A 24,294-nucleotide genomic window follows, 5' to 3' on the forward strand; every position below is an offset into this window, starting at 1 on the left:
GTAGCCTCGGGGAAGCCTACTTCCAGACCTCAGTTTGCTTATCTGTAAAATGGAAATATGGTACTGAGAGAAGCAGAGTATAAAGCCAAGTGCTATCTATGTATGTTGTGATTCTGGGCTGTTTCTGATTAAACAGAAAAAAGGATCTCTGCAAGGGAAAGAGAATGCTGTAAAGAGAAGTTTACAATAAAGTTCACAAAAGGTCTGGAGCCCATCCGACTACCACTGCTGTTTGCTTTCTTTTCTCCCCCACAACCCCCCAAAACCCTATATATCAAAGTCTTTTTTTTTTCCCCCCCAACTTTTATATTAGCAGCCTTCCTTATGAAAGCAAACTTCTCAAATGAATACCTAGATTTCACCTCCCTTTTACTTACTGTGTAGTACTTTAACAATGTTTCTGACATCTCTCTCTAAGGCATTAAGGATATAAGAAAAGCCCTAAAAATTGCAAAATCTTCTCTGTTCAAACTGATTTTTCTGCTCAGTTTCCCTTGCTCCATGATTCAGCAAGTGCTGCAGACTTTTAAATAAAGCTTCCTGTTTGTAAAAATTGCTGAATAAAGCACGTTGCTTTAGGTCACAATAAAACCCAACAGTTTCTTTAAACAAGACAATATAGTCCCCTTACTTTTCCATTTATTTCTTCTGAACTGTAGCAAGTTTAATCACAAAATCATTCAAGGCAACGGGCTAGAGTCAAGGCCAAGCCACCTAGAGAAGGACTGGATTTTTCAAGAACATTAAGCAATGAATTTTCAACAGCTAATCTACAGTCTCACTTATCCAGATTTCACTTCTGGATTACAGAAGCACCTGGAGACTTTAAGGACCAGCACTCTTCTGTTGGCAGAGCAGAAGGCACAAGGCCATTCCTACCCTCACGTATTTATGGACTCAACATTCATGACAAAGCATGCAAGTATTAGCATTATTGCTGCTTTAGATACAAGAAGCCAGTGCACAAGTGACTTGGCTCAAGGTTGCAAAGGCAGCTTAATGAAGCTGAGAACCRACCCCAGATGTTCTGAGCCTTAGTTCAATGCCTCAGAGACAAATTGTCATAAGGCTGATTAAGGCTTGAGGCCTGTTAACTCCGAGTCCATTGCCCCGAGAACCCAAAGCAAGTCAATACACACATCTCTGCTATTAATAGCCACGCTGCTGCCAAATTCCTGTGACGCTAACACAACCCTCTTTTGGCATTTCCTGCTTACAGGATGGGTAATACAAACATCCCGAACGCTTGGTGCAACACTTTAGGTTTTCAAAGCACACTTCAGACATTTATGAGGAGCGAGAAAGGCCGTGCTATGCCCATTTCACAGACAGGAACAGGCACAGCGTGGCAGGGCCAGAACAGAGCTACGACCCCTTTCCTGCATGCCTCAACCACTAGATAATACAATAGCCTTTCCAAAAATAAACTGCTGATGCAATACCAGAGAAGATTAAAGCAGAGCATTCCTGGGGCGGGGGGGAACGTGACTAGGTCCCAAGCAATCCTTTCTCAAGCAATCCCTCTTGGCTGGCTTCAGGAAAGAGAGAGGAACCCAGTTAGATTCTAGCTATTGCAGAAGCTGCAGAGGAAGCCAACAGTGATCTCTGGCTTTCAGAGGACTGAAGACTCCTCTGTCTGGATTTCCTTTGCTACAGAGGAAGCACCCACTTGGAATGATTGCTCCCCACCCAAAACTCTTTGGCTGCCCTCTTCCTATATTCTCCTCCACACTGTCACCCTCTTACTCCTTCTATGGCCCCTTTTTCCTTCCGTTCGGCAGATTCCTTCCTAACTCAATCCTTCCCCACCCAACGAACTGAGGAACATGAGGTTTGCTCACAACCTATGCATGTGCCCTATGCTGCCCAGGTCTAACGCATTTGTAAAGCACATAGCTCAATGGGAGCTTAATTTTGACTGCTGCTTTCAGCTTATTGTAAAACACTAGACAGAAATGTGCTTTTTGCCTTCATTAACATTTTCCATTAACTGCAGCAGAGTTAGCACTAAAAGCACAATATTTAAGAGCTTGGCATTGTCATTTTACAGCTGCAGCGTCTTATCAATTACAAAAACAATTCAGACAGTATAGAAAATGTGGGTGGCCATTTAATACACAGCATAATTATATAATGCATTGCAGAGAATCCCGGCATTTTAAATGCATGCAGAAGTCTCACTTAACATTCCAGTCCTGCACAGGAAGCATTTGGTGTATATAATATTCTCCCACTAAAATTACTGCCTCCATTTTTCTATCAGAAAAGAAACATGCAATAACTCACATTTATTTAGCACTTCAAACACGATGATGTTGCCAAGTTCTTCACAACAAAATACAGTAATTACCTGCCAGCAATCAAGAGACCCAAAGGGGAAGAGCTCTGTTAAAGGGCAAGGGTTTGGAGGGGAGAGGTAAAGATTGTTTCATTTTGGTTTTTGCAACAGTTCCCAAAGTTTTCTTCTGGTCAATTGAGAGACAAAGCTAAAAACGCGACTTCATACGCTTAAGTGAAAGAGATGAGTAAAAGTATTGAACAGGCAGTGGGAAAGGGAGGAAGCGTAATCTGAAGTAATACCATGCGAGCTTCTCTTAAGCGCCTTTGGACTTGGGGAAAACATCTGCAAGAAGAACTGGCAGCAAGGATGCAATCCACAGGTCACCCAGCCTGCAGGACCTCAGGGGGACTGAGGGCCAACAGCTGTTCAGACTGAAGGAAACAGGGAAGCTAGAGCAGAGCGTGTTCCTAAAGCTGCTGGAAATGTTGCGGAGAAACGGCACCCAAATTCCACCTCGGATATGCGAAATCACTACTGAAATGCAGTTAGTTCAAGGCTGCGAAGCAGAAGTCTGCTCAGCAATTACCACACAGGAGTGGGAGAGCAATACCTATAAGGGAAGAACATTGTGATCATAAACATCTGTGTAAAGCATCTAGTTTTCAAACATTAAAAGAATCAAACTGCCAGAGCAGACAAATTCATCCTACTGGGATTTGAGCACACTATTCCAGGAAATCCGGATACTTGAGAACAGTGCATAGGTTAAAGTCAAAGTCAAGAGGAACATGCATTAAACRTGCAGCCGCTCAGAGACTGCTGGACCTAAACGCAGAAGGCTGGCAAGCATCGTTCCCCAACCAGCAGAGAAAGCATGTTAATCCCAGACTCCTTCCAAGACAGGAAAGTGATGCCAGCTTCTCTGCAGAAAAGCCACTGTTGATGTGGGGATGACTCATTTCTTGTGATCAGCGGAAGTCTCCATCTTGCAGCTACAGGATTAATGTTGTGTCAGCCCATGCAAAGCAGGACTCAAGTGCAGAGGTAACAAAACCACTTTCAGAGATTTACAYGGCAGCAACAAGACACCTTACTAGCTCCGTTTTTCCACGCTGTCAGAACATACCTTCTTTCCTTACAGAAAGGGACGCTTACACCAGATCTGAGTCAGGCAGCCAATCTATCAAGGAATGACAATTGTGTTTCCAATTAGAGCGAGCAGGTGAAGACATGCAGTATACATTGCAAAAAAGAACTTGGTGCCTGCTGGAGGTGCTTTTCCCCTCTCTAATTGCAGGCAGCTATTTCCAGAAAATTCCTTTCAAGTGCACAAAAAGGAACAATTTACTAGTTCATGTATTTCTTTGCACAAACACCCAAGAAGTCTTGAAAACTAGACTCGGTGGAAACCTGTTGAAAGCATTACCTTGAAACGCAAAAAGATCTCCTTGAACAGGTAATGCCTTCACCTAAAGGCAACCTCCTGATTTATGGACATATTCATAGGGAGAACTTGTTACACAAATGCCGCTGCAAAATAAACAAGTTCTCTGGAAGCTGGGAAATGCGGTTTCAACAGCTGCACCCGCAAAACTCCCTTTAAYTCTCACAGATAGGTCTGCTTGCTTGCGACAAGCAGTTCCAGGTGGCAAAGTACACTTCCATCTAATCTAGTAGTTGCAGTACCAACTCCTACTTCTCAGGGGACTTTCTCCTTCAACAGTTTCCAGATTTAGATTAGTTTAGATCAAGATCTTAATGAAGATGTGCTTGACAACATCAGCRAATCTTAAGTTCACATCAGCAGCTTTTAATGTAAATAACCACCCAAGCTTTCCTGCCACCCAAACTTGGAAGAGGGACAGTTAAGTGAAAGTATGAGACTCAAACTCCGCCACCACATTAAACAGGAAAACCCATGGATATTTAAATAAAGCCATGAGAGCATTAGACCGAGTTTCCCATCTCAACTACTTGTCAGGTAGGAAAGAGAAAGCGGATGGAAGCAGAAACCTTAGCACAGCCCTGTACTGCTACCATAACCAAGAAAACTTAGGGCTGAGTTCTTATGAGAGTTGAAAAATGACTTTTTTGATCTCCTACACACATCTGAATTTCTTTCCTTTCAAAACTTTGGCCAGAAGTAGTAGGTTTGGCACATGAGAAAAACATAACTTCCTTTTGAGCAAAGTTGTCACACCGCCCAGTTTCCACCAGTGGGATGTAAAGCTGAATCTTCCCAAGAGAGGAGGATCCGTGCATTCAGAAGAGGCTGTGGTGGGAATATGTGCTTTGACAAACAAAGCCGAGGAAGCAAACCTCCTCCGAGAACATGCACCAAGAACGAAAGCATCAGGGCGACCACCGGCTGAATCCTCAAGGAACCAGCACTGCCGCTCGACTCCAAACACTGACGGCTGCATCCATTTGCACCAGGACCCTTAAGGGATTCTGGCCACTCGCCCGCTTGGTTCCTTTCCCATTGGTCTCCAGGGACCGCTTTAGTCAAAGCGCAAGCAAGAAAGTGGTTCTGCTGCTGTTTAATTGGTATCTGCACCTCCCCCAAAGCACTACACGCATCCTACACATCAACATTCAAGCGTTTGGAGGACAGGCTTAAAAGCATTCATTTCTGAAATGCTCCTTCTCTGCCTTTTTCACTCAAAGTCAATAAACGAGCGACTCCTCACTGCCTCCCTTCACACTGAAATCCAGCATATTTCCAGCCGTGGAACACATCTAACCTTCTGCAAGAAATCCATTTAAAGACATTCTCTTCAATGCACCAGAAGGAGGAAGATGCATTTGACTTGCAGGAATTACACGACTTCCAATTTACCTTCTATCACATTTAACAAAGATGTGGAACTGACACACTGAACCATTCAAAAGGTGAAGGAATAGCTTACAGTTACGGCTACCACCTCGTTTAAGACTCATGTTTATCCCTACCCTTCCCTCTAGCAGAGTACTTTGCATATTACTAAGAGCGTTAAACTATGGTACCAAATATACAGGACAACCAGATTAAAAGACTTAATCCTATTGCACTTTAAATGAAGCAGGTGTGGAAGGGATGTGTTAATACCCACAAGCAAAACCAGAGCTGATCGTACACACACTGGAAAAGCAGCTACCGGGGGACACTGCTGCCGTGCAAAGTCTGAGCAGCAGGACAAGCCATTTCCCCCGCCCGTACACCTTCCCTTCCCTCTCCAGTGGCAGGAGCAGACCAGAAGGCTTCGAGCTCTTCTGTTGTGAAAGCCTTGGTGTTTATTCAGCACTGGCCCATTGCTTGGCAGCACCAGCTTCGCGTGCGCAGCACAAACGCTACGATGCTAAGCGCTAAGGGAAGAAACCCCAACCCCTTCCCTACATCCTGTCGGGTGAAGCAGAGCCAAAGAGCTTAACGAGGTAAGTTCCCCCCTCTGCACGAGCGCAGCAAGAGCCCCCGAGCTCCCACCCTGCCGACTCCTCTTTGCTCTGAAGCAACAGTTAAGAACAAAGATTGCGAGCAGATACAGCCTGCAACTACCCGATTACCCAACACCAACAGACAACTCCGACAGCTGGGTGAGGTTAACGGCAGGCTGGGCAAAAGCCGGCCTTTCGACCAGCGCAGCTATACCGTGCAACCGAAGCTCTACTAGCCAAATTCTCTCTGCTTTATAAATACAGCAGAATCACTACCAAAATATGGCAACTGCTTGAACAGACAACAGCGAATCTGCACAAGCTCCCAAAGTATCAGCAGCCTTCTGAAGGATCAGTTCAGGAACGGTGCGGAAGGTAATCCGAGATATTTTGCCCCAACCCCCCCTGCCTATTCCTGCTCCTCACTTCCAGAAGGAGGATGCTTTGAGTTGCGAAACCCGGCTCAATGGCGCGAGACCTGCCACCACCACACGCGTAACCTCTGGGACTGCAGACTCATGCCAGAGCCGAGCAAGCTAGGGCTGGCATCGCTAACAGGAAAAAAAGGCCCGTCCAAGCTAAAATTCCCCACTAGGAAGAGGGCAGCTCTCCCCTTACAGATGGCTCCTGGCAACGGAAACACATTTCTTTAAACTTAATGTATGGTGGGGGGGGTGACAGCAGGCTCTGTCACCCGGAGCGTTATGACATGGGAGAGGATGGGTCACTTGTGTGTGTTATGCTACAAAGAACGGCTCTGAGCAGGATGCAAAATAAAGAGCTGCGGGGGGGGAGTCAGGCCTGCTTTGAGTGCATATGCTGCCCTTTATTCTTAAAGCCATTACAGGCACTTGCTCTGCAATCTGCTCCCATCACTGGAGCATTTCCAGCTGATTACATGCAACGGAGCAGAGTTCACGTACAACATGGGCTCCACGTGCTGGCACTGACTGCAGGCAACAGAGGGCCGGATCTGAACAAAGCTTTTCTGAAAGAAGTGCAAAAAATTCAACCATCAAGACAGGGAAAAGGCATCAGCGTGTCTGGAGTGAATGGCTAGGAGCTTTGGTTTCTGCAGTCTACAGTCTGGGCAGCATCTCCCTCTCCGTGCACTGTCCAAGGGCAGCGTGTTGGCAGGGGAAGGGAAAAGAAGGGAAATTAACAGTAAACTGGCATCACTTATAGGTCCTTGGAGCCTTCTCACCTCCAGCTCACCGAGAGCACCATGCCTGGGACTTCAGCACTTAAACCAACTGAAGACAAAACTTGGAAAAGATGGGGGTAAAGGATGATCGAGGAGATTCCAGAAGGGAAGAGAAGGGAAAACACTCAACTGGAGTCATTTTAAGAAGAGTTTGCATCTAGCTTCTAATGCACATGATTGAAGCTCAGATGCAGTCTCCACTCATAGCTTAACAGCATTTTCAAACTGGCATGCTTAATTTTTCAGGAATCAAATCCTCACTACCGAACACTCACCGCTTTAGGAATTTAACCTGAAGCACTACAGCTGAAAAAGCTGCCTTTCTTTTTCTAGACAGGGGAACTGACCCCTGCGAGAAAGTGGAAAATTGACAACATTTGCAAAACGATTACAAAGCTTCTAATGAGATTTACTAAATATCACCTTTGCAATGAATCTTCCCCTGTTGAATCTGACTAGATGAGTTTGAGGAGCACGAACAAAAGGAAGCAAAACATTCCTGCAGAAATTCAATAAACTGAGCAGCATTATGGAAGTCATATAAAACAGCCTGGAGCTGATAATATCATAAAATTGTGAACTGGAACTAGTGGCATTGCTAAGGTAAGCATTCCTTGCTCTTCATTTGAAATCAAACTTCACTGTTTCCACAGTGCTGGAGAAGTTGCATCTAAGGAGAAGAAAATGCAGTATTTAAAAAAAAAAACAAAACAGAACCTGCCCAAATATCCCAGTAGCCCAAGTAGCAGATTTTTACAGCAAGTAAACTTAAATTTGAGTATCGGATGCAGAGAGAATTAGCAGGACACATCCAGATGGCGCAGACTCCCAGGTTCTACTGAAGCACAATTCCTCCGAAAGGTGCTAAACTTCACCTTCATCCTGGCTCCATCCAGCATTTCCAGAGAAACAGGAGCAAGCTGCTTGGACAATTACAAATTCCTAGCCAAAAAAATATTGAGCAGCTAATGCTGCAGTGCTGAGCTAGCTATACCTAGCAAACGTGCACGACGTTTTCCCTCCCCCTTTTTCTTTTGTGAGAGATGATTTACCAAGCTAGAGAACCCCAAGAGACCTGACAATCAAACCGCAGAAGTAGAGCATCATGTCTTGGAACATACGTGTCCAGCTGTACTGTTCCCCTTTGACAGGGAGACACCCAAAAGGTCCAAGTTCAGAGTAAAAACATTGCCAGAAGGAAGCTGTGCAAAAAATGCTGGCAGAGAGCATTTCATCCCCACTGCCTATCGCTCCCCTCTTACAGCGGGAATTGATGCACCAATTAAGTGTTTGGGGATGGCAGAAAACACATAACCCTCCGCTCGCTGTCTGGTCTGCAGAACAGCTGCATGTTCAACATCAGACAAAATCAACAGGACTAGAACAAATCAAAGTTACTATTTTTGTCAGCACCCACCGTGATCTGATCTAACATGCTTCTCGGGGGGATTTCTAGCATCTAGGCACATACTGGAAAGGCAATGCTTCATTCAGACATGGACACTCTCCTCCTGGTTAAGTCTTAGATACGCTTTATACAGAGAAATTAAATATGCCTCCATATTCTCCCACATCTTTCTATGCCAAAATGGACTCCTAAAAAGATCTACCGCCTGGAAAGCCTTTCCCTCTTTGGGAGGCGGGTGGCCCGCCACAGCCGTGCTCCRACGCTCCAGCTGGCTACCGTGCCCTCCAGCCTTGGTAAAGCCGTCTCCAGGTCACGCCTGAGCATCTTGAAGCCACGCGAGCCTGCTCACTTCCCTGGCCAAGTGGGCTCTTCTCTTTCAGACCGCTGCTTGGCTCGCTCAGACCGACGCATCGAACGCTAAGCAGCGGCCCTCATTTCTGACCTGGATGAGGAACAGGTAAATAGGCYGAGTAAAGCAGACCCAGGGAAACAAGGATTCAGAGATCGAATTATCCCCTCCCCAGCATCAATTAAATAGCAAATGCAATTATTTTGTACCAATAACTACATCTAGAGTGCACTTTTGCCTTAGGGAGACTAAAAAAAATTAGACAGGGGCTCACATAGCATCCCATTTCCCTCATGACACTGCCAAGATCAGTGACATCAGGCCTTTGAATTTACACTGAAGAGCTTAATTTTTCAGACAGACTGGGGAGCAGGCACCATACAGGCACCGAGAGAGACCCTGCATGCCTTCAGGAGAGACTTGCAGGGTGCCAGTACATAAAGACAGCCAGGGAGGAATGTTAAGCTTAAGTGAAAAGTATATTATTCACTCTGATACTGAAGACTGAATGCAATGGGATGGGAGAAGAGGCCCTCAAGGAAGGGTGCACCGGACTGGAGAATTAAGAGCTTCAAAGCTTCCCCTTAAGTATCTGGAGCACACTCTGCCCTTCCACATAACCCAGAGCTCTCCAGCCACATCAGCAATCAAGTGGTTTCACCCACAAAGCTCAATTGAAGTACGTATCAAATCCCAGTGCTCCAGCTTAATCAGAAGTCCCTGAAGGTGGAAGAAAGAAACGGCCGAGCAAGAAATTAACTGGCAGCAATGCGCCGCGCAAACAAGGCGACTACATACCACAGCACTGACTCCGTACGAAATTCCTTCTTGATGAGCTTTTTAATTGGGTGCCCAAAGAGCAAGCAATAGGGAAAGGACAGAGCAAAGGCAGCAATTGTAAGAAAGAAAGAAAAATGGTTTTACAATGGTTTCGAAGGGAATATTTAGGACGCACCTGACCCTCTCGCATTCAAACAGCATTGCGATAAGCCCCTGCTCTTTCTTGGCAGGCTTCGAGAAAGCATCAACTTAAGACTCGCAAGACAACAGTTCTTAAGAAAGTGTTAAGCACTAACTGGGATTGAAACTAGAAAGGACATCCTTTTACTCTAAAGCATCTGTGAAACCCAGCCTGTTAACAAGAGGGCACGAGAACGCCCGGCTGAGGTAGTAAATTATTTCTGAACCTCGAGATAGCTCCTGTAAAGTTGTCATTACTTGTCTCTGCTATCTGTACAACAGAGATAAGGTTAGAGCTGCAAAAATCCAAGCGTGCAAGTCGGCCCCAGCCAAACGGTATGCATTACAAGCTAAGGTCCTCTAACCGCTAACCATTTCTGAACAAGTGTGGGGAAGGCCAGAAGGGCAGGACACCATTCCTCGGAGAGCTCGTGGAGACATCTGCAGATGTCCCTAAAACCGGTAAACTGAATAAATAATGAAACGCTGCCGTAAAAGAAAGCTTTCCCGCATGTTTCCTTATACGCCTAAAGCTTCTCTAGAGCCGTTTTCATCCACCTGCCAGATTTGACTTTGCCCAAGATAAGAAGTCAACGTCACAAACGGCGAGCAGCTTTTTATCTCACCAGGAAAAAACAAATTTTCTTTGGGGAGCATGTACAGTATAAAATAGTATATTTCAAAATCCTTAAAATATTTCTGCCCGCTCATTTGAACACACAAAAACAGTCTTGAGCTTTTTCCTTGTTAAATACAGTTCTCCCAGCCAGGAGCTGCCTTTGGTGGCAGAGCCTTTCCCAGCCCAACGTTTTAATGCACAGGAGGAATGCATACGCGAGTCAGACTACCAAATTATGAACTTATGCCGGGACAAAACTCTCCATTACCTCAAACAAGTTCAGCGTTATTGCAACTCTATCCCCGTAAATAATTATATCTCAGTTTGTAACAAATTACACCCATATAACTACGAGGACGCTAAGGCTTTTCAAATAGCTTCACCAGCTTACCCACCACTGACTGCTGCTGCTTTGGGGAAGGAAAGCACAAACTCCTTTTCTCAGACAGCAGCTCTGCATAGCTGCCTTGGAGCAGCACTGAAGACCATTAAATCGTACCCAGCTTTCCTGAGGAATTTAAAATAAGAAGAATAAGCCAAGCATGCATGAGTTGTGGGAGAACACCAGAATCTTTAATTACCACAAGAACTCATATAATATCCAAGACTAAAATCTTGTGAAGCAGTTACAGTAAACACACAAGAACAATAGCCTACGATATATTTATGCGCGCACAATTTAAATGCAACATTTAACATTCAAAAGTTTACTTCAAGATTCAAATTTCTCATTAACCACACCTCAAGAACAGACGATCGCCCCATTTATTTTTGCATCTGAAACAAACTCGTTACAGACGATGCAAACCAACAAGCATGCAGCCGAGCCTGCGCTACACCGGCTGGCGCTTCTCAGCACRGGAATCATTAAAGCGTAACAAGAGTAGCTCGGGTTAGAAATGCCACGTTCGCAAGGATGAAAGCCTGGGCACTATAATGGTGGTTAGAATAAAAGGGAGACCAAGGGAAACAGCGACTTGTCTCCCTTCTGAATCACTTCGAAGCTCTATTTACAATCTAGAGCATCTTTGGTCTTGAAACATGAGGTTTTTGGAGGAACTCCCTCTCTGCACAGCAAATCCCTCCTCTAAGGCACTGGCTGCGGGAAGCTGTTACCACCTGGAAGCAGGCAGACAAATGCGCAAGTGCCTCCCTCGGAGCCATTTCTCAGCAGCCGGTAAAAGCCGATACTGCTGATATATAAACATATGATAATATATGAGTATGCAATATATGAAAAGYTGGCATATTGCTGATGAAGCAATACCCAACTCAAAGGTGAGGTACACATCATCTACCCTCCTCTGTAACGGTCAAAGCCTTACACCCATGCAATCATCTACTGTTTCCACAAGTTAACTTCATCRTCCTTCTGCTGCTCTAACACGCAGGCTCTGTGGGAAACAGATTAAGATTTCTAACCTGAAGAACCTCCTTTCTAGGCTTGACAAGATAACAGGGCTGGATTCCCTGGAGCAGCTCTCCCTCAGCCGAGTCATGTCAAGGACTATCCGCAGCCCAGACGCTGAAGAGCACATTGGCATGACTCCCGCTGAGCTGCACGACCAGAAAGACAGCAGTTTGGGTTTTTTTTAAACCAATTCTCATCTTCCTAGGTCTTTATGTTGAGTGAAAAAAAATGTCAASAACACATCCTGTTTCATTCTTTCTGTGAAATATTTCCTTTAGCCTTGATCGGAACTACCCCCAAAATGCCAAATCCAGCACTAATTACGTATGTACTCCAAGTTGTGTGTTTTCAGCTGTTTCTGACTCAACGGAGATGAGCCATAGGAGCTCAGACATATGGCTCCAGACTCCACCAGGCTGAACTGAGGCTTTAAAAAGCATCCGMTGCCACAAGAGGAATGCAAGTAATTTTTAGGCACATAAAGGTAGTTACTAAAGACACGCCAGGACAACCAGAAGTCATCCACAGGGGATSGCAGCATGAATCAAGGCCCTTTAAAAGTCTTTTACATGACAACCAACACTTCATCAGATTTAACACCATACWGGGAGAAACTGCAGCTGGAACACTGGAAAGAAGAACTAACAAAAGCCAAGTCCATGGGACTTGCAGTCCTACATTTAAGTCATCTGATGGACTTCACAAGCCTTGCAAAAGAGCCAAGACTAGAATGCAAAGCGTTAAAGTCTCCAGAGGTCAAGGCTTTATCATAACCCTGTTCCGGCTTCCTAAAAAAAAATGTGATTTCTGAAATTAAGAGTAGTATGGAAGGGTCTGGGGAGCCCATCTGTATCTCTGCACGGGTAGGCTTCAAACCTTACCAAGCACTAGGCTTCTTTAATCGGATTACACTTTAAAACCAGACATTTTACTTTGTRATGCTAAGCTTGAAAGGATTTCTCCTAGTGTCCTAATTAGGATGAGGCAAAAATCATTTCACCTAATTTCCAACCCACTTCAATATTAGATTTGAAAGACCACCTGTGACATTTTCTGGCTTGTTTGGCTTATGAGTCTGAAAAACAGCAGGTAATAGGATTAGATATAAATCTAATGAGATAATGTATTTACATAATATTTATGGCACTCACTTTTAGACCGGGTTGTGTTCTCGTATCCTTAGCATGCAGCACTACAGATACTTCCTTTTAGCTGGAAAAAGCTCAAGGTTTATGGTTTCTTTTAAAGGGAAATTAAATTTAAGAATGTGTTTAAATAACAAGCAAAGAGTGCTAATGTAATCTAAATTTACCAAGCCTAAACAATATGAACTCAAATCCGACTTTGCTTAAGCTATATAACACGGACTTTCTTGCGGAGCTTGGCAAGAGCCTTGCATACACGCTCCAGTTTTAAAAACCAACTTCTTCTGTTATTTTGTTAACATCCAGCTAGTTTCAGACATATATACTGATTTTATTTGGAAACACTTAGTAGCCATACAAGGTGGGTTACATCATCCAGTCCCCTGCTCACAAATCTATGTGTACATACAGGCTCAGCACTTGGCACCATGGGGCCTCACGAATATTTAAGAAGTCTACCTTTAGTAACCACGGGGAAAACAGCTAGATACATTAGAAGAGCTGTAATGTGCCTGCATGTACTAGAGTATGCTAATATTCCTAGTTAAGGCATGCAAAAGAAAAAAGGGGTTTTTCCAAATCCACACATTGTATAAGATGAAAAAACAGTTTTGAACTGAAGTATCTTAGCCAGCTTGTATACAGTAGTYCAGATGCTCTACAGAAGTTTCCTCCAGGACACAAACATCTACAGACAACTCTGCCCTGGTACACATCATGATGYAGCATCCAGACTAGCCCCAGATCCGGTTCCAGCTAAAAGGCAATCAAGAAAATTTAGCTCAGAAATTCTTCTGCACTTCTCAAAGACCACCTTGCTCTCTCAGTTCATGCAATAAAGGAATCCCCTGATAAACCCTGAACATTTCTTATGCAAGTCATGGTTGCCTCGCTACAGCACAGAAAGTCATTTTTTAATTCAGTTAAAAAAAAAAGTGCACTTGACAAACATTCAGGCAATGAATTGCATTAGAGCACTGTCTTTAAGCAGGACGTTTCTCCTACCCACGAGAAGGTGGCAGACGACAAGTTCAGAAAGCAGCGCTTTGGGAAACAGCATATAAATAGCTCTGAGGACATACTACAGGCTCTCCTGCTTTTGCACAGGAAAGAGGCCATATGCACACACTCCAACACCAACTTCTTCCCAAGCATAGCTCACATCTTTTTGCCCTCCCTGACATTAATTAAGCATTTTACCCCTTCATTTGTCTATTGAAGATTTTTCTTTTGCTGACAGCTACGGTCCCAGGTGGACTAACATTTCATTTTATGTTTTTTGCCCTTCTGCAGAGAGAAGCTGTATTAGTAGCTTCTCTAGTCTGTTGCTATAGAAACAAATCAATCCTCAACAGTTTTATTTTTTCCAGTTTCTGTGCAATAGGATTTATCTCATTTCCAAGACTAAGCTCTACTGCAGAGCGAGCTCTTCGGGACAGGCACAGTGCCATCTCCAGATTGGACAGGGACTAGTACCTGGTGCCAAAGCCAGGAAGAAATGGCCATCATCCTTATTTAAAGGCTCTTTCCTCATTTCAAGAGGGCACTTCACCTTGAAATGATCCCCAGTAGGGATCAGAGGGCTACTGAGATGCAGCTGTTTCTGCAGAGCGGAGAACAGCCCACAGGCAGGCAGCCCAGCCTTGAGGACCACGGACACATGGGGAAAGCTCACCCGGCTTTGCAGCAGAGCACCCCAGCAGATTTCAAGCACCCTCTAAACAAGCAGAAGCATCACCGCAATCAAGTCTCCACAAAGAGCTGCACACACCGGCTGAATTTAGCTCAGTTTAAGCTTCTCTTGAAAGAAGAGGGGCTCACATGGGAGTCTAGGCATTAACACATGTTATCTGCTGCTAGCCAGCAAAGCTGCCCTCCAGGCACCGCGATGGAAGGAGTTCAGCCTCCAGGAACTTGTCTTATTCTTGTCCAGCTGCAGCTGGGAGGGTTTTTTTCTTTTCCTTTTGGTCTGGGATGAATGCAGGTGTAATCTGTATGTATTACCTCTATTCTGTATCATATCTTTCACTCATTTGTTTTATTTCCTGCTTGCTTTCCCTTCAATCATGCCACAAGAATGCATTAAAAAATCAAGTCCACTGGATGAACGCTGTTCCTTGGCTCCATTGCTCCTAATATATCAAATATAGTTTCACACATTCATCTTTAGAAAGTTGTTCTCTGCCAAACAGCCTTAATCAGCAAGAGTAGCGCAGGAGCTATATCAAAGTTAGGCAGTTCCACTTCCAGAAATACACCCCATTTAGACAGTCCAATAGACACACACAGACATAAATTGCTGCATGCTGAGAACTGAAGCAGGACAACTGCTCTCCAGTAGACAGCAACACTAGGCAGGTCAGCAAGTGAAAGCTTATCCCATTCAAAAAGATACTCAGCCGAGAACTCGTCACTCTTCAAACCTCCAARAGATTCAAATGTGAACTTAGGGGAACGGAGGTAACACGTGACTGGAGAAGACAGTTCACCTTCTCCAAATAAAGCAAGCCTGTGCTACAACTGAAAGAGTAGTTTCACATTGCACTGAAGTCAATCTAAGGGCTCCATTCTGTGAAAAGGGAAGGTCCTGCTCCACTGTGCCATCACCTACAGGCTTCTGCTATTTCTCTTGCATTGGATCTAGGAACTGGGCAGCTTCCAAAGTCCTCTGTCAGATCAGCCAGCTGAAGTGCTCCACTCTGCCACAGCCACTGGACTCCTCAAATGAATTATTAGGGAAGGAAAACAGGAGAGGACAAGACCACCACTCTCGCAACTTACCACTGGACAAGTTTAATTGTAACATTCAAAATTCACTATTAAGTGCCCAAAACTGTTCCCTAAACATTCAGTGTCCAGTTGAACTCCRTATAGCTCCTGCTTTCAAACACAGCACTCAGGGTGTACACACATCTGCAGCGGCATCTCTTCAGTTTCAGGGCTGCAGACAAAAGTGGAGGGAAACGTGTCTTTGGAAATGACAGTATCTCATTGCTCAAGTATCTCCTATTTGTTTACATGCATACCTGTGGTTTTGGTCCTAAAATTCCTACACACAGCTCAATGGTAGAATACTAAATTAGGGTGTACAGATCAAAAAGCCATCGGAGATCTCACAAACTTCCACTCAGTCCACTAAAGCCTCACAAACATCCACTTCATCACTAAGTAAACAGGACAAACCCTTGTGCACAAATTGCTCAATAGAGCTCCTTATTCCAGCATAAATAAGGTGAACCCTGAAGTCCTCAAAATGCAAATTTCAAGGATCCACCTGGCATTTTAACCAAACCATCAGAGCACCTAACTCAAACCACTCCTGCAGGCACCCTGAACACAAACTGCCTTCTCTGGCTTCTTACAGCTATTTAAGAATTTCTAGACAGGTCTTGAGGCAGTCTCGTTCGGGGCACGGAAGATAAGTAAACTGCACATCATGCACTGTTTCTCCCATGACGAGGCAGAGCACAAACCTTGCATGAACACTGTGAATACCAAAAGCCTTGAAAGGAAGCTCCTGGGAAGGAGCATGATCTAGCAAATGGAGCAATGCAGTGGGAGCCATGTCTCCTGGCCTCTCTTCCTGCCCCAGGCCCCCTGTGGCTCAAGTGCAAAGGACAGGAGATGCTGCAACTGTTTAAATCAACACGTCCGTCAGCAGTTGGTAATTAGTTTGGTTCTAGTGCCCTTGGGATCTTCAGCTCAGCCTGACCCATCTAACATTCCTCATGTTGCATTTTAGCCCACAATAACTCTCTTGCAGAGTATTTGGGTATTAGCATATTGGTGTTTCCAAAACCTGTTTGGTACTTTGAAATACTCTGATGAGAAACACTCAAATTATAGTTAAAATTAAGCTACAGTACTCTCATCCGCTCCATCTGAAATAAAGATGTTAGCACTGAACAGGTCCTGAAACACTGGAGGGTTCTCGGCACACAGGTAAAGACTGATGGCGAGTMGATACCCAGAACTGCCCCCAGCTAATACATCCACCTAAGCTCCAGCATTAGATTAGTAAGTCAGAGGTTTTGAGTCACTACCTACATACACCRTTAAGGCATTTTTATCCAGAGTTAACAGGGAGATTCCTATTCAACATGCTATGCTGAGAGTACTTCACRTGAAGACTGGGCCACTTGATTCAATTCACAGCTGCTCCCACTCCTTAGACATTTTATTCAGGTCCTTACACACCTTCCACAGCACTAGTGCACCTCCCTTCAACTTCTCATTGGCTTTTCTGCTAATCAAGCTTAAGCCAGCCAGGTGATACTAGCTTGCTGCCCTCTGCATACCTGGAGACCTTGGACTGCCCACACAACATGCACCTAGAAAGAAGCAGGATAAAACTTCCCCATGGGAGTTTCACAGAAAGGGAAGCCGTATCTACAGCCCGGTTCTCACGGGCACTCCAAACACGTCCGGGTACTACACAAAAACAAAGTCCTTACTCTAAAAAAGGAAATAGCATCGGCAGTTTAACAGTGCCTTGCATTGCTCACCTAAAGTGACTCGTCCAAGGTCACAGAGCAAGTTTTTTGGCAAGACGACRTAGTCCTCTCCAGACACAAGCCTAATCGCAGAATCATGCTGACCAAAGCAAGCAAATAAAACGTTCCAAAGCTGAATTAGAAGATCACACAGATACAAAACTCTTAAAGTCATTGCCAATAATTGCAGCCTTCCTGAATTATTAAAAAAGTGCTTAGGAAACAATTGGCAAGAAAAGATCTGGTGCACACCTAATGCCTGTGGCACTAATACTCTTAGCAATACTAGCGTTCAGGTATCTAATTAAAGAGAGATCTGTTCTACTTAGCTGTTCGCAGGGTAGGGTGGGGAACAGAAGCCAGTTTAAAGCTTGGTGAGATATTATTAATCATAGCACTCAGAAAAGTAAGAGACCCGATCACGTTTCTGTTATAGCCCTATTTTATGAGGTAGCAAGAATGTACCAAGAGCAACTTCCTTTTTATGGGGGAAGGGGAAGATAAGGAAATATTTTGTTTGCACCTTTACACAACCCRGGAAGCTTGGATCTTGGAGCCTAGCTGCTGCTGCCTTGCCACAATCTCAGCCAAACACTGCAGGACTTGCCACTTAATCATAGGGCCTGGCAACACATAACACGTTAACAGTACACCTATGCACAGAAGGACACAGCCTAGACGGCACTATCATTGCTACATACGGGGCAATTCCTCCTTTCTCCAACGCTCCTTCCCCTCCGAGACCTGGAGGGCCCACAGTTTGCACTTTGTGTAACTGCTCTGAGTTACCAACAGCAATGCTTGGCTGGGTAACCATCTCCTGCTTTTCTGCTGGAAGTTAAAGAACAGGCRTATTTCATACTCAAACAGGTGTTCCCACACCTTCACATCCCTTATGGGGACATGAGCAACTCCAAATCTCATCCGCTTTCCAGGAAACAGCTACAGTACAATTCTGTGCCCCATGCACACCCAATTCTCACCCTGCTCATCCTTAGATTTTCATAACAGCATTCTCCTACAAAGACGTCTTTCCTCTTCAATATGCATGACCAACGATACCCAGAGCTCCCATCACATAAAAAGAGTGAAAAAGGAGAAGGTCTATTCAAAAGTCTCTTCCACTTCATCTTCAGTGTTGTTTCTCACCAGGGTAGTTGAAATTTCAGGAAGAAATACCTGTGCAGAACAAAAACCCTGCTCCAGATCCTGCTGTTCTTACAGGAGCCAGCGACAAGACCTTGCCCCCATTAGAGCTGCTGACACAAATCCATCCAGAACAGAGTGAGCTACAGCCTGCTCTCCCTCTCATCTTAGCAGAGGTATCAGTCAGTGGTACTAACAGTGCGGGAGCTCCGTTTTGGATGAAAAAGCAAAAGGCAAAAAGGCTGCAGCTGGATTTTCAGACCACAGGCAGAACTTGTAGCACTATCTGAATCATTTCTTGAAACCATGAAGCTGCACAGGAACAAATATAAAACCCCACTTTTTTTTTTCTCCTCACCCTACAGAAATCATTCTTCTGACTAACCACATTTGGACTGTTTGAAACTACTTTAAGTGTTTAACCATTATACCATGTCATTTCCTAAACCAAAGAAAATACTCACCAGTAATACTGCTGCAAATTGACTAGAACACTTGCTTTGGCTTCTGTGAAGCAACCACCAAATCCTTTCCCACAACAGATGTATACGAGAAAGGTCCTAATTCACAGCAGAAGTTTCTTCTCGATACGCTTAGAAGATTACATATACAATCTGTGGCCCAAAGAGCGCTTCAGTCTCCCCTCCGATCGACAAAGCTCCAGTCAGATCAAAATAAAAAACTCTTTCTGATTTGGCTGTGATACAACTCATCGTTAGTGCTGCTGGCTAAACCTACTGAATGCCGCTTGATATTTCAGGCCACGGATTGTTTCATTGCTTCCTGCCTCTAACTTTGCAATGACGCAGCAAACAAAATTTTAAATTCTATAGTTTCTATGCAAAGCGCCCCCTTAAAACTCTCAAACTTGATGGATTCCCACAGCATTTGTAATTTATGGACTTGTTTTTACTAATAAGCATTAAGCTGCATTTACGTGAAGGTGATAGTATTGCTAGGTGCTCACTGATCAACAAGAAATGTTTTTCCTGCTGCTGTATGAGATACATTCCGAAAACGGAGCAACTACTACACTGTCAAGGAGCGGAGATCAGAGGACTACGGCCTGCACCACGTTCCTGGAGCTGCTTTCGCCAATCACCACATTACGTGAGTAGATCCTAGGGGCAGCTTGAGCAGCGGCACGAATCCTCTAAGACTGGCAAGCCACCTCCTCCCCAAACACTGGCAAGGCACCATCTCTGTGTAGGTCCCACCATCTGCCTTGCCAAAAGCCAGAAACTGATCTCCTTCTCCTCTCTTGCTTCTTATCCTCTCTATACCCTTCTTAATAGCGCAACCTACCACTTGCATTCCCTTATCCACATTAGCTTTCTGCTGGCGTTTATTTTCCTAATATTTTTAGTGTTATACAGTGGCACATTTGCCCCCTAGGGAGAGGTTTTATCCTCCATTTACCTTTTGTGCTTCCTTCTCATCTGACTTATCACAGCCCATCACACCTTTCTCCCTGCTTACCTACAGAATTTTACCATTTCATCTGGAGTTTATTCATGTCTTTCACACCCTAGAGGGCTCCACAACTGATCTAAGCAGGAAGCATGAAGTCTCCAGACCTGACAAAGTTCACTTTTAAATTGTAATAAGCTTAACTGCCCACTGTTTTTATGTGCAGTGTATCTAATTCAAAAACTATTTTTTGTGACCCACCTCAAATGCTGTAGAACTGCACAGAAGAAACTGGGCCCAATGCCTAGGAAAGCGAGATGTTCTTTCGAGAACAGGTAGTCCAAACAGTAAGACAGTTAAAAAACAGGAACTGAAATACTGCGCTGACATCAAAAGACCTGAAACCAGCTGGGAGAAGGAACAAGGGAGCTCTGTCAGCCCAGCAGAGCATTTATGACCCTGTTCTTGGCATGAGCTTCAGGGGACCCAAGGAGAGCAGAGCAGCTCCATAACCAGCAGATATCTCTTTTAAAGTATACAATCTAGATCATCAAAGCCAGCTTCAGCAGGACCAAGAATCAAAATGACTGCACAAAAAACGAAAGCTGCCAAAACTTGTCTGAGGAAGGGAAAAYGCAAAACATACCAAAGTGACCAAGGAAAAGCTTCTCCACCACAACCAAATGGTAAGCAATCCCTAGTTAGAAAAGATCCCTGTGCTAACACTAGCAAAGTTTCTTGCATCAATGAGCTTTAGGGATGTGCAGGGTGTAACCTGTCTTTCCTTTACAATTGATGCAGACCCCTACCCCACAAACTTCACACCATCCTCTCGCCTTGCAGTCTGACAGCAGTTTGACACTCGCTCAACTGCGTCTCCATTCAGAAGCTTTTCATAGACGCCCCAACAACAAACTGCTTTTAGCTGTTAAAAAAGACATAAGGTCATTTTGTGCCAGAAGCTTTCAGCAACACCCACGTCTGAACAAGGAGTCTTGCCCCAGTCTCGATACTTCCAAATCTCAGATGACAGATGACAAATGGCAATGCTTTATAACTTAAGTTCTCTTAGATACAGCTTTATCATATATACAAAAAACTAAATCCCTGCTCCCGATACCTATTTTGTGATTTCTTTATCTACTAACACTGAAAGTCTATACTGTTTAACCAGCTTTCCTGCACTGTAGAGTCTTGATAAAGAGTTAGCCACCAGCCGAAGCACCTTAGCCTTCTCCATCAATTTATTTCTTCCATTAATGCTCCCACTTCATTGTCACTGTGACACTCTCTTGGCACATTTCCAGTCCATATTTATTGTTTTCAATTTAGAAAATGCACCTAATCATCATTAGGGAAAAAAAATCAAGATACAGAAATAAGATTTAAGGGAAAACAACTTTAAAGTTATTCCAAAGTTATTCTTGACTTGTCGCACACCTTTGGATATTGTCCTCCAGAGAAGGCAGGGGGTGGTGGGGCAGACCACTGTCAGCACAGCTGAGACCATTTTCTGCCACCTCTACCCCTTCACCCTCCCTCCCACACCACCAGTTCCCTTTAAGTTGCCCCCTTCGACTTTCCACTAAGTGTAAGGCAGACAAAATTTCATATTTCCTGCTTCCAGCCCCTTGAAGTTATTTTAAAAGGAGCACAGAAAAGCAAAGTTAGCTATAATTAAATACCTAGCCTGCTGCAGAGTACTTATTGCCACATCCTCCCTGCCCCCAGGAAGCAGGGAAACCACAGGTGAAGGTGCTCCCGAGGAATCACGCACCTCCAGAGAGGAGCAAAGAAGTCAGTAATCAGGTCTTGGCACCAGGGGCAAGAGCTAATTTCACACTTTGCAGAGTAAAACCAGACCACAACAGAGACAGGATGCCACACAAGAGAGGACTGCCCAAATTTCTTCTCTGATACATTGAGGTCACTTGGAAATTCAGTCTGGTTATTTTTTTTTTTTTTGGAAACTCAATCCCCACTGCAATGATCAAAATCCAATTTATTATTGCTCTAGTAAGGGGATGCGAAGGAGTGTGGTTGATGCTATAACAACCCCCTAAGGAGAGCTACGTTTTAGAGCCATCTCACAGTCCCACCAGGACTCCATAGGGTTATTGTTGCTGAACAAGCTGTACGGATTGGGTTCATGCTACAGAAAACAGCAGTTTTGAACACTGCCCAGCTTGTCCCAATTGCTCCCCAAAAAATTGTCAGGCTTCTCATTGCAAGTTCATTTAGTGGCTGTTCCTCACAAAAACCTTGTGTCTATAAAACAAGCAGAAGTGATTTTTTCCACTTGGAGTCATTTAATCCAAAGTAAAAGCATAACAAATTGACAGGACACCAGAAATCATCAGAAAGCCTCTAAATCGTCAAAAGCCCATTTTCAATATCTGAGTGACACACATCATCAACACCCATGCCAAGCCCTCGCATGCTCTCCAGGCACCGCAAGTGGGAAAGCAGCAACTGCAGGCTCAGAGCAACCCCCTGAGCTCTCGCCCCGACTGTCAGTTAGCAAAAGGTGCCGACAGGTCGGAGCAGACCAGCCTCGGGACCGCTCCCCAGGCTTTATCACCTCCGCGTCTGGGAAGACCGCAGTCGCTGCATGTGCAAACACGGTGTAAAGGTCACAATCCGCGCGGCGGGGCTCCCATCGGTGTGGACACGTGCGCGCAGATGGTTGTGCATCAAGGGATGCTATTGCAGAGCTCATGCACCGCGTTAACACGCRCGCTGCAATGACTCCAAAAACGCTGAGAACACCAACACGCTTCCAGAAGGGGAACCACTCATGCCCAAAGTTTTACTGTAACCCAATGGCAGGGAGAAAGAGGTTCAAAAATTGAGAGGTTTGGTGAGAGAAAGGGATCCTCATAGTGTCAACTAAGAGACTTTTAAGGCGGGCGAGTAAATGAACGACAGCTGACATTCACCATCCTTCAGACACRGCTATACACCACACTGTGTTTACATGTGGAAAAAAAACAAGCTAACYGATCAGATGTCAAGCAGCCTCCCCACTCCACAAATCAACTGGTAGCACAAGCAGTTGTCTCACCAGGAAAAACAAAGGTCGCCGTCATTACCACACACTGTCGAGTAGTGTGGTGGCGCTGTTAGAACAAGAGGCTGATAACACTTGCAGTGTGTATTTAACTCAGTTGACCCTCTCCACTTTATCTAAACACCCTACAAGTACATCTGTCTTCTAACATAGATGAGCCTGAAGTGTTCAGAGCAATTTCCCACTCAGAACAAGGACTCAGTGTGTTTAATATATTAAAAGAGAAGTATAAAGTTCGACCCAAGAACACATTTACATYTGAGAGACCGATGTATACGCACCAGGAAAGCAAATCTATCCGTGACAGTGCATCTCTGCCATTCAATGTGCAACAGCATATTTCCAGTCAGGTTTTGTAAAAGGAAAAGCAGATCAAGTTTAAGCACAAATGAGCAAGTCACATCCTTCTGAGCAGTCAAGCTACACAGTGACAGCGTCACTCAGCAATGGACTCAGTCGCCTCCTCCCCTCCAATACAAACAAGAAGATCAGGGAACGAGAACGGCATTTTCAGCAGATGGGCTGAAACAGCAAAAAAGCTGCAACTTGAGAAATACACCAGCAAGTGGTTCCCTTGCGAGATGCCGAAAAAAGGGGAGGAGAAAAAACTAACAAAGGTCTGCGAGCTTCAAAACAGAGCAAGTTACAGAGCGGTACTTCAGATGCCAAAGCAGAGGACTATGCCCTGCATGAGCTTGTGCAGYGCAGAGCACAGCACCATTGACCCTCAAGCCTGACCAAGCCACGGCCAATTTGCGAGCCGCAACAGCATTTCTGCAAGCAGTGAAAATCACAGAAGAAGGGAGAATAAGCATGAAGCGAATGCAAGGAGAGCAAGGGCGGGAAAGGACGTCTTGCTGAACACCCAGCTGCACATCTGCCCCTGTAAATTCATCCAGCAGCTTCCCTCACCGTGGGAACACACACACGCTCCTGGCTTCAGATTTGCCAATCTCTTCTGGCATCCTAACCTGGAGTCCCGCTGCCCCTTCCCCAAACACAGCACGTTTTCCCTGCCATGCCAGTCCCCAGCTATCCCCCGTAACCAATGGCACACGTAACCCTGCAGCCGAAGCCGACGGCGGTTTAAGCCCTGGGGACACATCACCAGGCAGCACCCAACCCTGGCAGCGCGCGCTCCAGACAGCCTCGTCTGCCAGCCCTCCCAGCCACACACACACGCAGACCCCGGGGACGAGGACACGAGCCCCTGCCGGCGCCCGGCGCCTTGCCCCCGCTGTCCCGTAGCGCCCGGGCAGCGCCAAGGCCGCGGGTCCCCCCCGGCCCACGCGCCCACGGCACGGCCCTCTCCGCAGCGCCTCATCCCACCCCGGCCCCCCTCCTCCTACAGCGCACGCTGGCGCAGGCCCCAGGCCTTACCCCA

At 45.2% G+C, this 24,294-nt stretch overlaps 1 protein-coding gene across 1 annotated transcript in view; it reads right to left on the reverse strand.

Moving 5' to 3' along the window:
* ANKS1A (ankyrin repeat and sterile alpha motif domain containing 1A) overlaps positions 1 to 11,724 on the reverse strand; it is a 94,498-nt gene extending 82,774 nt beyond the window's left edge. The window contains exons 1-2 of the mRNA XM_026056667.1: positions 11,658 to 11,724; positions 10,631 to 10,743 (exon numbers count right to left, since the gene is read on the reverse strand). Coding sequence (XP_025912452.1) covers positions 10,631 to 10,695 — 65 coding nt within the window. The 5' untranslated portion in view covers positions 10,696 to 10,743; positions 11,658 to 11,724. The remainder of the gene's footprint in view (positions 1 to 10,630; positions 10,744 to 11,657) is intronic.
* Positions 11,725 to 24,294: the final 12,570 nt, after the last annotated feature.

Source organism: Apteryx rowi, unplaced genomic scaffold (assembly GCF_003343035.1).
Source record: "Apteryx rowi isolate R43461 unplaced genomic scaffold, aptRow1 scaffold_132, whole genome shotgun sequence".
NCBI lineage: Eukaryota > Metazoa > Chordata > Aves > Apterygiformes > Apterygidae > Apteryx > Apteryx rowi.